At 41.3% G+C, this 15,952-nt stretch overlaps 1 protein-coding gene across 1 annotated transcript; it reads left to right on the top strand.

Moving 5' to 3' along the window:
- Nucleotides 1-703: 703 nt before the first annotated feature.
- ppp2r2ab (protein phosphatase 2, regulatory subunit B, alpha b) lies at nt 704-15,587 on the top strand. The gene is made up of 10 exons (XM_051412737.1): nt 704-1,091; nt 3,207-3,275; nt 6,362-6,459; nt 6,823-6,988; nt 7,987-8,099; nt 9,306-9,483; nt 10,677-10,841; nt 12,722-12,891; nt 13,410-13,501; nt 13,907-15,587. Exons 1-10 carry the CDS (start codon nt 1,085-1,087, stop codon nt 14,184-14,186), a joined length of 1,338 nt encoding a protein of 445 aa, XP_051268697.1. The 5' UTR covers nt 704-1,084; the 3' UTR covers nt 14,187-15,587.
- The last annotated feature ends 365 nt before the right edge of the window (nt 15,588-15,952 follow it).

Genomic DNA, 15,952 nt, shown 5'->3' with positions numbered 1-15,952 from the left:
CAAGTGCATACAAGAATTTTGTCTTGGTTTTCAGTATCTCTATCCTTTTAGACAGTGCAGAGAATGCAGAGAATCAGCTAAGATAACAACATTTGACACAGCAAATATACTGGCAAGAGTTGGGCAAACAGTATCTATATAACCATGTTATTGTATATAACCTATATATACTACAGGGTTATGGTGCATGCAAGCAGGAGTGCATGGCAGTGCAAAGCCATGATATGTAAGATATGTATGGATTATTGTTACTGTAGAGGTGGTTTATGTGTCAGTGTATTGGTGGAGTACATGTGTAGTCTGCTTAGACACTTGAATGTGACCACATGTTTGGAGAGCATCCCTGACCTGGAGAAGGTTGCTTGACAAAATGTAGTCATATTGGAATCACATTGGAATAACACACAATCCTTTTACTTTGACCAAATGTTAGTGAGTAACGAAATAACGCAGGAACTAAAATTAGTTTTCCTTGAGTGCTTTTAAGCACAAGACATATTAATACTTCACTAAAGTTTACATCAAGTATAACAGTATTAGTGCTTGAGCAGGACACTCTGATCCTCTCTGGCCTTCATCCATGACCCTTCTTGGCTTCTTGGCTTCATCCATGTGCACGCGCGTGCCTGTGCATCTGCCACGCTGTGTGCGCGCGCATTATAAAAACCCTTTGGTTCACGTGCGGAAAGAGACTCTAGAGGGGTGGGGAAGAAGTGACTTGTGGGATGCGGCAAGAGAGACAGAGGGGGAGAGTGACTGACACACAGAGTGGAACAACAGCGAGAGGAGCGGGAAAGAAAAGGAGGAGAGCCATAAAATAACCTGCGTTACGGCTAACTGAGCGACAGACAGACAGGTTTGCGCAGACAGACAGACAGACAGAGAGAGAGAGACAGAGAGAGAGAGACAGAGACAGACAGACAGACAGACAGACAGACAGAGAGAGAGAGAGAGAGAGAGAGAGAGAGAGAGAGAGAGAGAGAGACAGAGAGAGGAAGGAAAAGTTCAGATCCCACGAACCAACGCGTGGGAGTGGGAAGCAGGATCGTGACTGACTGAGGCAAGCTCCACTGTCTGTCTCATCATGGCAGGTAATTCATTTGAATTGTTGCCCACATTAACACAACGAGCAGGCCGGTGTTTGTCCAACCCTGACTGTGTCTCAACAAGCGCGCTGCTCCGACGGCTGCAAGATTTCTCTCACCCCGCCGAGTGTCAGTTACCGTTAGCTAACAAAACTTAGCCACGTTAGTGCTAACTAGCTAGCTAGCCAGCAAACTCGAGTGTCATCGCCCATCTGGCCTGTCTTTGCCGGCTAAAGCTAGCTAGCTAGCTAGCTGCTGCTAGCAGACGATAGCTGTTTACCATTATCACCGGCCCGGGACCAGTGCTGCCGGCTAATGCTGCCGGCTAATGCTGCCTACCTTGTTAGCCAAACATAGCAGTTAGCTATCCGCGACACTAACCTAACGCTAACTTGTCGTAGCTGTAACGGTTGCCTCTCGGACTGGTGCACGGGGCTTGACGTTACAAACCGCACATTGAAGTTTGCGGTTAATGTGGAAACACAATGTAAATGAATAATGTTTGAGGTAAAACTGTCGGTTTCCACTCCGGTGCACACATTTCTCAGACATGCCATGACTGGCTCGACAAGCCAGGCTAGCTAACGTTAGCTTAAACTTTGACATTGCCCACATGCAGGCTAGTTGTTCAGGCCTGCTGCAGACTGAACGAGCTCTTAAATAATCTGAACCATTTCTGACTAAAAGGACTGATGAGTCAAGAGAGCCAGTGTTGAGGACATAAATGTACTAATGTGGAACAACCCCCCCCCAATAATACCCAGATAGTCGGAGATTTGTTTAACGTAGCGTTTTTCATTTCATTCATCAGCTGATAATTGTGCATGTTTGTAGTCATTAAAAATTCTATAAAGCTTTAGGTTCTTGTAGCCGATTGAGATTTTGCAAAAAAATAGGTCACTAGTAACAAATTTAGTAACGTTACATGCATTTGGTCCATTTGAGCGCGGAAATGACACAGGTCTCTGGGCACAGGTATTTCACATCATCCTCTTGTTGATGTTGATGAGATGATTTGAACGTTAAAACACCTGTTTGCTTTGTGTATTTTGTTCTGCAACAAATGCAGAATGCAATCTATGAGAGTGCTACATTTTGTCCTGCCCAGTACCAACCCTGTCCTGGCTTTTTCTTTTAAATCATGATTCATTTCAGAGTATGGGTGTATGATGAAGCAACAGTGACTCATAAATGTCCTTGATTATTCTGCAGAGCGATTCCATTCTGCATTGACAAATCAGACCAGTTTTCATTGTGTAATAATAGAAATGATCACATGTACAAATATGCGGAATTCATCTACCTTCTATTGTGCAATGAGCTATGTTGAAGGAAAACCTGTTGAGGCGAGTGGTGGTCATTATCAAACAAGGCAGCGTATTTTTTCTTGTTGATGTATTTTTAACACCGGAGTCTGCCCTGGTCTGAGAGCATCTCCTGCTGGTATAACAGGAGTTAAGTCAGTATTTATTAACACAATTTGAGGTAAACTTTTTCTGTCAAAGTGAGAAAACTACGATACCAAGTAAGGTTTAAGTAGTAATTTTGATTCTTTGGGTGTTTTTCTTCTGGGTGTCATAACTGTTTTTGCCCATAACGTAAGTCGTCTTGCAGGTATCGTGCGTGGAACAGTTCAGTGATCTTGAATTTTAGTTTTAGGAGAGCTTGAAAGGTCTTGTATGATATCAAAGTCATTTTTGTTTTGGGACTAGACTTGCAGAAGTTGTGAGAGGATGTGTGTACATGTATGACCACACACATTTTCGCAACGTCTGCCTTCTGTCTAGAGTTCCAACATCATTTCAGTTATGCCGAGAGTGACTTTCCTTATACAGGTGCTACTTCTGAACTACTTGTGTACTTGCGTGTGTGGGCAAGGAAAGAAAAACAGTACACCGTTTTGACATTCCACATCCTATAGTTAATTGTTGCTGAGGCTTTCTGTTCAATTATCAGCCAATGATTTTAAACTTGACCATCTTAGTTTATCTCAACCACTCGTGCATCATTGTCCAGGCCCATCACAATACAGTTAAAATATGGGAAACATTGTGAAGCAAATTAAATTGTATGTAGCAAACCTCTGAAATTTTATTTGAATGTTTATTTTTATCTCTGCAGGACCTGGAGGTGACATGCAGTGGTGCTTCTCTCAGGTGAAAGGAGCCATCGATGACGACGTAGCTGAAGGTATGAGCTCTGCCAAAAAACATTTACTAAGTATTTATAAGCGCAAAGCACAGATGGGAAGGTGGACATTTTTTTTTTTTTTTTTACAGTTATTGAGTAATACAAACAGCTTGCAGTGAGTGAGCAGATAGCACATCAATATCTTCCTCATTTGTTCCATTTCCACCAGTTAGATGTAGCATAATTTGCTTTCCGTCGTTTGGTGAGCTGTGATGCTAGGCATTTCAGCCAGGCACACCTTGCAGCAAGACAGTAATATAATGGGTCTTAACCCTATCTGTGACTGTCAGTTGACTTGCTCATCATGTGTGGCATCGTCGTCATCACCATCATGCAGATGACTAGAGACAAAGTGCCATATTTGAAATGTTTAACTCAGAAATTTTGCTGCTCCCTTGTAACAAAAGTCTCTGTGGTTCCACTCCTACGTTCTGTTTCTACTTTTATACAGCAGCCTGTTTTCTGAATCCTTGGCTGTGTATTGGAGCTATGTGTTAAGGTAGTGCTAATGCAAACCTAACACTTCCTGCTGTTGCTGCTTCACATTAAATGCTTTCCCCTGGCAAGCCACTGAAAGACTCTTACTGCTACGGGAAGCGCAGCCTTATTTGTCCCCGAGGTTGGTGTCTGACTACAAAGTCCTTGTATAGTTGATTTTAACTTGTGCTGTGCTTTCTTCGTGGATTCTGATCTCAGTTGCTCATGGTGCGGAGCGGGTGTCCCAATTAGGCAACAGAGCCTTCAGTCGGCCAAATATCTGGTAATGGACAGACGTTCAGAGAAGCTGAATGATATATTTGTGAGGGACTTATAAGACACCGTAGATTAAACTCACAACAGACATGATTTATCACAGGAGTTACCACAGCAGCTGCAATGTCCCACTCTGCCTCAGTGCAAGGTAAACAATAGCACAATGCTACACTGTTCATGGTATAAGGTATTTTACCTTGAATGCTTGCTTACACATGTATTCGACTGGATAGTGCAGTACGTCGGTGGATCATTTTTCACTGCGTTACATTTAGTGACCAGTTTATTATGTACACCAAGCTAAAACTAATGCAGTCTAATACAGCAGTCCTGCAATAAATCCGGCCACATTGAAGGTTAAAATGTTTTTCTAGAAACTGTTTTAGAGAGGTGTTCTTTCCTCATTAATGTGAATGGGGTGGGGAAAAAAGAATAGAAACACCTGTCAATGTAACATAACACAATTCAACCGCAGCACGAAATGCATCCTGCAATATGACCATACAGCTGAATCAAAACATCCCTATTTATAGCAGGGCTGTAGGCTGCATTCGTTTTAGCTAGGCGTACCTAATAAACTGGCAGTTCAGTGTACATCAAAACAAACCAACCATTTTTGCTGGAGTCCTTTTTAATTATTGTATATTGTTTGATTTTTAGGACACAGCACTTTAGTTGGTCCTTTTGTCAGAGTATGGTTGGTGGCTGTTCCTGAGATGCAATATTTTCACCACACCTGATGCACCTTTTGAGAGAATATTTAGTATATTAAGTTTTGAAGCCAGTGATAGAAATTGTCGTTGTAACTTAGTGTTTTTAGTCTCAAATTTAAGAGAAAGAAATTCCTATTTAATTCCGTCACTTTTTGTGTGTAGTCTATAGGGCTGTCCGAGTCGAGTAAACTGTAATTCGACGAGAAGAGTCTCAGTCGACGCAATTTTGATTAGTCGCAGAAAAACAGCGTCAGAGGGAAGCTGTGCCTTGTCACCGGGCCGAGTACCAGGGGCTTGTTGCTACACGGACCTTTTCTCTTGTAACACAGCACTGCTGCATGTGCTTAAGTGTGTGAGCTGCTGCCAGTAGCTAGCTAGCAGTCCTATTACTTGACTGTAAATGGGCCGCAACCTTAAAGTACCGGGGCAGGTTTGTTTACACCACTATCATAGGAGCTTTGGACTGCCGGGGATCCGGGCTCAGCAGCCGCCCAGTGGCCACGACACCGGGACGGAACACCGCCTCCGACACCATTGGAGGCCAGGTGATTAACAGCAGCTCCGCCCAGGACTAGATACAGCGGGTTCAGGCAGGGACAGGAGGAGCGAGGTTGTAGCGAGTTGATTTGTAAGTAATGTTATACATCATCCATCGTGTTGATAAGTCGGAGAGTATTTGTTGGAAGACATTTTTCTATGTTTTGAAGGAGGCTTGTGTGATGTTGTACTCTGTTGAAATTGTTTATTTTAACGTTGGACAAATAGTCGACTATTGGCTTGAATTAACAACTACTCGTCCACTAGGAAAACTTAGTCGGGGACAGCCCTAGTAGTCGAACACACTAAAGAACGCCATGTAGCTGGAATTTAAAGACTGCCAACGTGCTTTACATTATGAAAAAAAAGGTACATTATCCTCTGCATTAATATTGAATGTGTTTTAGTAATGCGGGAAGTTGCTTTGCTGTTGAGCTTTGTTTTTATACCTGTGATGGGCATTGCTCATTATTTTGTAAATTTTATAGGCTAAATTGCTTAGTTAATTACATTGAATAAATTAAATGATTGCTGATGGTTAATGAAAAATAATTACTTTCTGCCCTAATAGAAGAGCAGTTTTCAGTATTTCCTCTCAAGTAGCCTTGCCTCTAGTTAAAATATATTACCCCCTACTTTGGGCCTCAGGGAGTACGACGTACACAAAGACCTCCTACTACAACCTTTTGCAGCATTGTCTTTCTGCTCCAGTGGGCAAAAAAGGGTTAAATAAGTGTGTGAGAGAGAGCGAGAGAGAGATGGTTTATAAAGCAACATACTGCTGCTGGGGGAACGTGTAAGGCTGTCTGAGTGAGGGGGGGAAGAGAAAAGGGGGAAAAACTAGGTTACTGATCATTTTCCGTCTGCTCTACATGCTCTGACATCCTTCTGCATCTCCGGCCTACACGCTTGTCATCTAGCACCCTGATTCCAAGAAATCCAGGGTTAGTTGGGATTAACTGAGTGGTGCTCGTTGTCTTTGGTATTGGAGAAAAAACGGTTTTATCTCTGTACACAATTTAAAAATAACACTATTGCAGATGCTAGTTTAAATGTTTCTTTTTGTTGATATTTTTTTTGCAGCGGACATCATATCCACAGTTGAGTTTAATCACACAGGGGAGCTGCTGGCCACAGGAGACAAGGGTGGGCGCGTAGTCATTTTCCAGCAGGAAATAGAGGTACAGCTGCAAGTTTGTCTTCTGTTGAGTTTTATTCCCCACACACTATTCATTTCAGAAAAGATCACCCTCTGAACTCAATTACTCAGTTAAAAAAAACTGATGATTTTATTCTGAAAACTATTCTGTAAGCAAAAAGTTAAGAAGTGAGAGTTTTTAAGTTTTAAATAGTAATATGCTTCTTACGTGTGCCAGTTTTATTTCTTAGTAAAAGTAGCTGTCACTTCTTATTTAAGAGATGGGTATGTCTTTTTGGAATGAAACTTGTCAAATATAGAACAAAAATGATCATTGTTGGCTTGTTCTTCTCTAACGTCGGCTCTTTCTTTATCGTTGTTTGATGTTTCGCCCGGTTCCTGGCAGAATAAAAATCAGCCTCAGTTCCGGAGCGAATACAATGTTTACAGCACTTTCCAGAGCCACGAGCCCGAGTTTGACTACTTGAAGAGTTTGGAAATAGAAGAGAAGATCAACAAGATTCGCTGGCTTCCTCAGAAGAATGCTGCCCAGTTCCTGTTGTCAACTAACGGTAAGTAAGTCATATTTGTCATCGGCAGTCTGTGGAGATTTTAATTTTAAATCCAAAAGGCTGACATTGAAACCCTTTTTAACAGAAACTAATTATAGCCCCTTTCACACTTTAGTCAAAACAAGAGCTGAGAGAGTAAACGAGCTGGAATTTCAGAAAACATAATGTAGGGATTTCCTCTGCAGGAAATCTTTCTGGTAATTTGAATAGTTATAAGTAATGTTTTTTTCCGTTGTCTACCTCAAACACAATATATCCAGGCTCTCCTTGCCTTTCTCGGACGATCCGGTATGTAGGCATTCTTTGCAGGTACTTCATAGAGGACCGATAGCGCTGCACAAAAAGTTGTAAAGCTTAATAAAATCTGCGGCCATAGACCAACAACTGTTTTTAATGAATGCCAAAGGGGACTTATATCGATTTGAATATTGCAAAAAAAGAAAATATTTTCTAATATTACTATGTTTACTGTCCGAGACTTCGCTCTGCCCTGCCTGTGTCTGTGCTTTCACCAATGTGAGTAGAGCAGGTACGCGAAGACAGACACGGGCAGGCTTGTTTACTTTTTATAGATGAAATTGTGGTCAGTCCTAAAACAAAATCCGAGATTAACGCAAAAGCAGCGCTTTGGAGATACAACTGGGTAGAAAATTATGACTTTATGCATAGAGATGTACTCTTGGGTTTGTCATAAGTACCAAACAATAAGTCTGATAAGTCAGGACCGTTTTTAAAGGGACAGAATTATTGGAAATCGTCGCTTGAAAACCGGCAACATTTGATGTGAAATTTGGGGTCAGTAGAAATTTTGTTTAAACTCGTAGATTGCCATTCTGAAAATTTCCTTTTAGCCATTCCCATTTTATATTACCACCTTTTTACCTCTAAAATGTAACCGTTGTTTGACCCCTTCACTGCATGCTGAGGATCTTCATTTGTCCTTTTCAAAAGAATTAGTGCTGTTGTTATTTACATATATATTTTGTAATTTTTCACAGATAAGACAATCAAGTTGTGGAAAATCAGTGAACGAGACAAGAGACCAGAGGGCTATAATCTCAAAGAGGACGATGGACGCTTCAAAGACCCCAATAATATCACATCACTGCGGGTCAGTCCTTGCATTGAACACAACCTGAGGGGGATTTCAGAGGGTGGGATTACTCAGCCAGACTAGGGTTTCGACACAGAACTGAAAATAATCTCTTCACATTAATTTGATACTTGATATAGCGAGAGAGCGGTGCTGCCCAGTTTAGTAGGTTTGCTTCCGTAGGTAATGCAGACTGCTCAGATTACCTGCCCAGTGGCTATACTTATGGTTGATGAAACGTATGAACCGACCTGAAGACCCACAGTTATTCTGGCTGATTACATTTTTTTTTTTAGGTTCAGCTTCATTGAAACTGCTGGCAGTTTGCTGAGATCACCAAATTATACATTTAAAAGAATCCTATAGGTGTAAGTTTTCCTGCCCTAACAGGTGTGACAAAACTAACAGTTATCTAACAGGACTAGCTAAATGTCAGTCATGCTAACACTGTCCTGAGATGTCTAATCAGCCAAAATAACTGAAAACACCTTATGTGGGTTTAACATAGTTGTGTATGGCGGCTTTTTATGATGTACAAGATATAAATGGTTGTGCCTCAAGGATCTAAATACCAACCAAACTGCAAAAGTAATAAACATGGGTGTGTTGCAAGTTACAATGGACTACTGGTTTGACTTCCTTTTCTGTTGCTAACAGCAGAGATAACTCCCATCTCGCAATGTGTTCTGTTACAGTTGCTCTTGAGCTAATGTTTGGACTTCTGTAAGAATCAAGGAATTCAGCCTAAAGCCTCATGTTTCACACTTGCATGTTGGCACAAAATTGAAAGAAAGGCAGTGAGAGTTTAAATGCAGTTTAATTTTTAGTTAGAATTAAGAATTGCTTGTGCTCCTGCACCCAACAAGTGCAGCACAGATGATCGATTTCACATCTGTTATTATCTTATGGCCTTTGTAGCTTGCTGTATTGATTACAAAGAAGCAAATCTGTTTGTCAGACTCACCATTAGATGAATGGCTGAAGGAGGCAGCTGAAATTCATCCTGTACAGAGAGGGTGTTGATGCTTATTATTTCATCTAGCTAACTGAATACATAGAATACTGTGTGACACAGTAGCATCTGCTACAAGCTCTGGTAATTATAATCAATGAAGAGCTTTGTGACAGATGAGAAATGAGCCATGAGGAGCTTTCAGAGCTTCAAAATCTATACCTGTCTTTTATTATGAGTTTTAAATTATATCCTGTTTGTTCTTGTCTCAGGTACCAGTTTTAATACCCATGGACCTCATGGTGGAAGCCAGTCCACGGAGGGTGTTTGCCAACGCTCACACCTACCATATCAACTCTATCTCAGTCAATAGTGACAATGAGACCTACCTGTCTGCAGACGACCTCCGCATCAACCTCTGGCACCTCGAGATCACTGATCGCAGCTTCAGTATCCTTCAATATGTGGGCATTTGTGTCTGTGCACTTGACTAATCAGTGAAACTCTCATCTAGCCAAACAGAAAGGTCTGGCTGAATCCTTTATCATTCTCAGAATGATCATCTGTTGGCACCCATTTGCAGGCACCCTTGCCTTCCTTTTCCTTTATTTTGCACAAAACAAAAAAATTGTGTTAATCGTTTTTAGCTTAATAGTGTATATGAAGGGTAGTTTAAATTGTTATGAAATGGGGGGGCAGGGGTGGCTGTGGCCCTTTGCTGTGTGTCACCCCCTTCCTGCTTCCTGTCACTCTTGAGCTGTCACTATCAATTAAAGACAATAAAAGCCCCCCAAAAATGTATTGTTATGGAACAACTAGAAAAAAAAAAACCCAAAATAATCTTGCGGGCCGGATTATGTTATATTTTGACGTCATTTTGTTGGCCTGAGGGAGGGGGATGGAGGGCTGGCAGTTTGGGATCCCTGGTTTTTTTTTGGGGGGGGCAAAAACACAGACTTGTTTGTATTTCTTTAAACTAATCCCAACCATACTCTTGGGCAGCGCTATGCCCAGGATGCAGTGACAGTACTCTTGCAAAATAGCATCAGAGGATATCGGCAGGGGAAGAGAATTCCAACTGAAATAGTCGGCCAATGGCAGGCTTATACACACAGCCTACTTCCTGTGAGTCAGTATAATGCCAGACTGATCAATGTCAATCTCAGGTGGAGCCAAATGTTAGTTAACACCAGAATCAGCAGGTTTTTATATTTTCATCACCTGACATGAAAAAGTGATATTTTACACTCAAAACCTTCGATGACGAGAAGGGAGAGGATAATGGGAAATTAACGATGTTGAGGTCAAAATAATTCTGTACGCAAGTGGAAAAAAATCTGAATGGGTAGTAACTGTCAAGGCATCCCATTAGCTGTCTTTCATGTCTAAGTAATGAATACCGTGAAAACACTTACAGTCATCTTTGATTTTTATTTTGTCTCCAGACACAGCACCATCGTTAGTCTGATGATGGTTTTTGTTTTCTTTTTTCGCTGTGCGAATGCTCTGTCTCTCAGGGACATTATCAAACATTTGACACACTGCTGCAAAAATGCACTCTACACATTATCAGGCTTACTTAAACCAGGTAAGTCATCCTAATCACTTCAAAGGTTTATTCCTCTTAAGCCTGCTCTCATCAGATATTGTTGACATTAAACCGGCCAACATGGAGGAGCTAACGGAGGTGATCACAGCAGCAGAGTTCCATCCTCATCAGTGTAACACCTTCGTCTACAGCAGCAGCAAGGGAACCATCCGTCTGTGTGACATGAGGGTTTCAGCGCTGTGTGACAAGCACTCTAAATGTGAGCACCTACTTTGGTCACGTTTAATCACCATTCCTCTACCTAGACAGGTGTCTTAACTACTTGATTCATTCAGCTGAGCCCTCCTGATTGTCAATGAACTACACTTTATCTCATACGATCCCTTTGGAGAATAGATGTAGGGAGGCACACACAGCAGGGAGGTAGAAAACTATTTAGAAATAAAACTACTTAATTGATACCAGTCAAATTACAGTTTTTAGAGGTAAAAGTATATGTGGTGGATGTCTGTCAGCTCTGGGTAACATGACACATATTCCAGTGAAAAAGAGCAGCTAGCAGTAATAATCTTAACCAGTGGTTCTCAAAGTTTACAAGATTTATGATATTTGTTGATTTATTGTTTGATTACAGTGATTATCTTTGTTTTATTCAATGTTTTCAAACATAAAAACAGAAGAAGAAAGCAATATAAAAATCTATTACAACCTTCAATACCAAATTATGCCACAGCTATTGTAAATGCATGACTACTCACTGTTGATAGTTGTCATAGTAACACAACATGCTTTCTGGCACTGGAGTTTTCCAGGAGCTCAACAGTCAGAAAAATAGTGGCGTTGGAGCAAGCGATGGAAAGATTTGACTTGGTAAACAGTAGATCAAAGAAATGCTGATAGATCTCAGTCCACACCAGTCTGATCCCACCGCCAAAACTAAGACCACACTGAACACTGCGGACTAGCTTAACAGTCAGTGCTTGTGGAAGAGGGATACGCATTGTTTTCAATAGTGCGTTCACTGTGGTATTTTGCATTCCCAACATCATATATGTAGGATCTGGCTCCGTCACATGAAAACAGGACAAGACACTGCCTGTTAGTGGAGCCAGACCTTCGGGCTGTGTTCTCTACCCATATCAGTGTGTGCACAACAGTAGACTCGCATGTCCCATTACAATGCCTGCAGCCTTTTTTTTTGGGGGGGGGGTATTTTGCCTTGAACACCCTTTTTTTTTATTTTATTTTTTTTTTTTTTTATCTTATTTTAATTTTTATCAGTATGTATGACACTACTCCAGCCAATTTGCCATAACCCCTATCTGGTATTATATTTGTAACATCAGTATGTATGATGTAGTGTGTGTGTGTGTGTGTGTGTGTGTGTGTGTGTGTGTGTGTGTGTGTGTGTGTGTGTGTGTGTGTGTGTGTGTGTGTGTGTGTGTGTGTGTGTGTGTGTGTGTGTGTGTGTGTGTGTGTGTGTGTGTGTGTGTGTGTGTGTGTGTGTGAGAACTGCAAAAAACCCTGTTGGTGACAGGCAAAGCTTTGCTCATAGCACATCATGTCAATAAAGGATTACCAATCATCAGCCTCACACAGGTTCATAGAAAGACAGTCTGTACACCTGCTTTTTTTTTTTTTTTTCTAAAAAATTAAGTAATGGATTTTCCATCCAGAGCCATCAGTTCACACCTCTATCAGCTGTCACTAGTTGTGCACACGCACACACAAAACTCTAAACACACATCAAACTGATCAGCAAAGCACTGAACAGAGTCTCTCAAACGTTTGGACAATTTATTTAGCAGCCATAACACAGCAACAGCTGTCTTACCTGCAAAACTGTCTAACTGCTTTGCACTATACGGTCCAGGGCTCTGACCAGATCCCTGTATGCTAATGGATAGATTCTGCTCTACGAACTAACAAGGTGATAGTCTTCTTGGGACGATGGACGTTTTTCACCCATTACTTGTGTGATTCGTGCTGTTTATGGCATAAAAACAACTTTCCAAGTTGAGCTCCTCGTTAGCTCTTGTTATCACCTCATTCACATCTAATATTGCTCAGAAAACTATCTATACTGTGATTGGACTAATATTCACTCACGTTTGTATCCTCTTCCTTTATCTTGTCCAGTGTTTGAGGAGCCAGAAGATCCCAGTAATCGCTCCTTCTTCTCTGAGATCATATCCTCAATCTCAGATGTCAAGTTTAGCCACAATGGACGCTACATGATGACCAGAGACTACTTGTCTGTGAAGATTTGGGATCTGAACATGGAGAGCAGGCCAGTGGAGACCTATCAGGTGAGACTGACATACGCATGCACAGTAACAGTGTGTGGTGCCGGGTTTGTTACACAAGTCAAGTGTAAACAGGTTATGAGTTATTTATCATTAGCACTGGATTAATATCATTTGAAGTCATGTTGCTTCAGACCCTGTGTAGTGTGGAGCATCAGGGATCCAGTAGGCCAACACTTTGAATGACAGTCCTTGTTTATTTTGTAACATTATCTTGTTAGTGATATTGTACTATCAGCAGCTTTAGAGACTAGTGTCTAATCTGGCCCTTTCCTTTTTTTTTAAGCAACCACACCTAGTTTTGAATCATTACTTGTAATTTCACATGGTGACCACTAGGAGGCACCATAAATATGTGTAAATAAGTTTGCCCCATCGTGATAAGCTTCTAAATAATGTAAGCACATACATAGTTTATGTGTAGGATTGGTTTAAGTAAATTAATCCAAACAGTGGTAAGATTCACTGTGGATATTTGTGTCTTAAGGTAGTTCCTTCACACCTGCCTTTGATCTTTACAGGTTCATGAGTACCTGAGGAGCAAGTTGTGCTCGCTCTACGAAAACGACTGCATATTTGACAAGTTTGAGTGCTGCTGGAATGGCAATGACAGGTGAGGACATGCAGGGAGCGGACCAACATATCACCTAATGGAAAAGAGTTGTACTTTAAAGTAGCTCTGTCTGTGCTGTTGCCTGTTATCTGTGTTTGGATTTGGATTTGTTTTTTTCACTGATGGGCCTGCAAATTTGTGCAAAGATGACTTGACCTCCAAAGCTCTGTTAATCTTTTAATGTAATTATACTAAACTGTGTGCTGATTGTAAGACCTACTTTTATAGTTGACTAATTGCTTTACTTTTAAATTTATTTTAACATCAGCTGAATACAAATGTGAATTTACTCTAGGCCTACTACTTTCTGTTCATGTAAAACAAGAAAATCTTTTAATTATTGGACTTTATTCCAAGAGTACTTGTGTTAAAGTCTCACACACCTTTCTCATATCCCTCCATCAGTGTGGTAATGACTGGCTCATACAACAACTTCTTCCGGATGTTCGACCGCGGCCAAAGGCGGGATGTAACTTTGGAGGCATCCCGTGAAAACAGCAAGCCCATGCAGGTCCTAAAGCCCCGCAAAGTGTGTGCAGGGGGCAAACGCAAGAAGGACGAAATCAGCGTGGACAGTTTGGACTTCAACAAGAAGATCCTTCACACTGCATGGCATCCCCAGGACAACATCATCGCAGTGGCGACGACCAACAACCTCTACATATTCCAGGATAAAGTGAACTAACTACGGGGTGTCATGAGATCTGGTGTGGGGGACTTTGTGTCCCACCTCGCAGCCTCGCAGCCTCATCCAGGGTGATCTGTGGTTAATGCCGACAACCAGCATCCCTGTCCGTCGCTACTGGGTGACCAGTCTTTGCCACTTTGTTCTAGATGTGGACAGAGGAAGCCTTGCTCTTGCCCATCATCAGCCCGTCAGTGGCAGAGTAACACCCGCCTTGCTGTTTAAGTGATGTGCCAATTTATTTCCCCCCCCTTCTTTTTTTTTTTTTTTTGCCAGCTCACCTGCCCTTTTTGTCTGGATTAACATGGGTAAACCAGTTTAGTTTCCTTAAAATTCTGAATACAGACACACTTATTTTTATAACTTTTCCCCAATGGCTCTGTGGTAGAAAATGAAAAACACTTATTTAGTATTTCCCCTTATTGTCCTGTGCCATCCTAGTGTTTATTTTTCTAAGAAAAAAACTTTTTTTTGTGTGTGTATACACCTTTTTATTAATTCATCTGTTATACTGTCATAGTATTCTTTAAGTCTCTTCACATGTCCCCCCCCTCCCCCCATTTCATTAAACCATGCATACTCAACCGTCACAAATGTATGCTCACAGTTTTCTTTACACACTTACTGCTCATACTGGACAGCAACACCTCCGCGGTTGCCTCCACGAGTTTGAGAAGTGCAGTGTGTTTTCACAGATTGAAAGCCCGGACCAGCGAGGAGTTTTCCTTGCTCGCTCTCGCTGTGCCTCAGGCTCTGGGTGGCCAATCGAGTCCAGACTCCAAAAGAGATTTTTTTTCTTATTTTTTTTGTTTGTTTTTGGATTGGCTGTGTCTTGACATCTTCTTCTTGTGCGTTGGTTCCTCGTCCTCCTTTTGTTTGTGTTCAACAATAGTCAGGTATAAGAGATAGCCTATTCAAAGATAATTATTATGATTGTCATATTTATATTAAAAAAGTTAAAATGTCACCAGATTTGTTCCGTCCTGTTTTGTGAAATGAAGCTGGACCTTGCGCATATCTTTTTGAGTGATCTTTAAGTATTGTCTTCCCATGGTGTACCACAGCCTCTGAAGCCGTACTTCACAACAGGGAAAACCTTTGATTTGACACTGGACTCTTACTCCACCAACTAAAGTACTTGGATGTTATAAGACTGCAGTTTTGAAAGAAAAAACATTATTTGAGGCATTAAGTCACTTGAAGTGTTTGTTCAAACTACTGCAGACATTATTACTGCTACTGTATGTGATGGTACAATAAGCTGCATAAGGAATTTGCAGCAGTTGATGTTCCCACACCGTATTTAAAATGTGGTCAGTTCAGACTATATTGATGCCTCTAGTAATGTATAACTACAATTTTAATCTATGACAGTGAAGATAATAAAGGAACTACTTTTTGCATCCTTGTGATTGCCTCATCGTTGGTGGGATCTCCTCAATGCTATGCTCTCATTTTATGCAATGTGTAATCCGTGTTGATGACTCTCAGGTAACAGTGACAATCTGTCCTCCTCAAGTTTGTACATCAGTTGCAAAATCGATATGATATCCTAGATCCATGTTTATAAATAAACAAACAGGACCAGTTTGTTTTACGCATTAGAACCCCTCCAGCTGGAGAGGAGGCATGTGTTGCAGTGGTTCTCCACTCGGGTTCCCGGTGGTTCTCAATCAGTAAAATTAGCTTGCACCTGACATTGAAGGTGTAACTCCAGCTGTGAGTCTATGGACACAATGAAAAGCAGCCGCTCTCTGGGTCCTGAA

This window comes from Dicentrarchus labrax, unplaced genomic scaffold (genome assembly GCF_905237075.1).
Source record: "Dicentrarchus labrax unplaced genomic scaffold, dlabrax2021, whole genome shotgun sequence".
Classification (NCBI taxonomy): domain Eukaryota; kingdom Metazoa; phylum Chordata; class Actinopteri; family Moronidae; genus Dicentrarchus; species Dicentrarchus labrax.
This window is presented reverse-complemented; position numbering and strand designations above follow the sequence as displayed.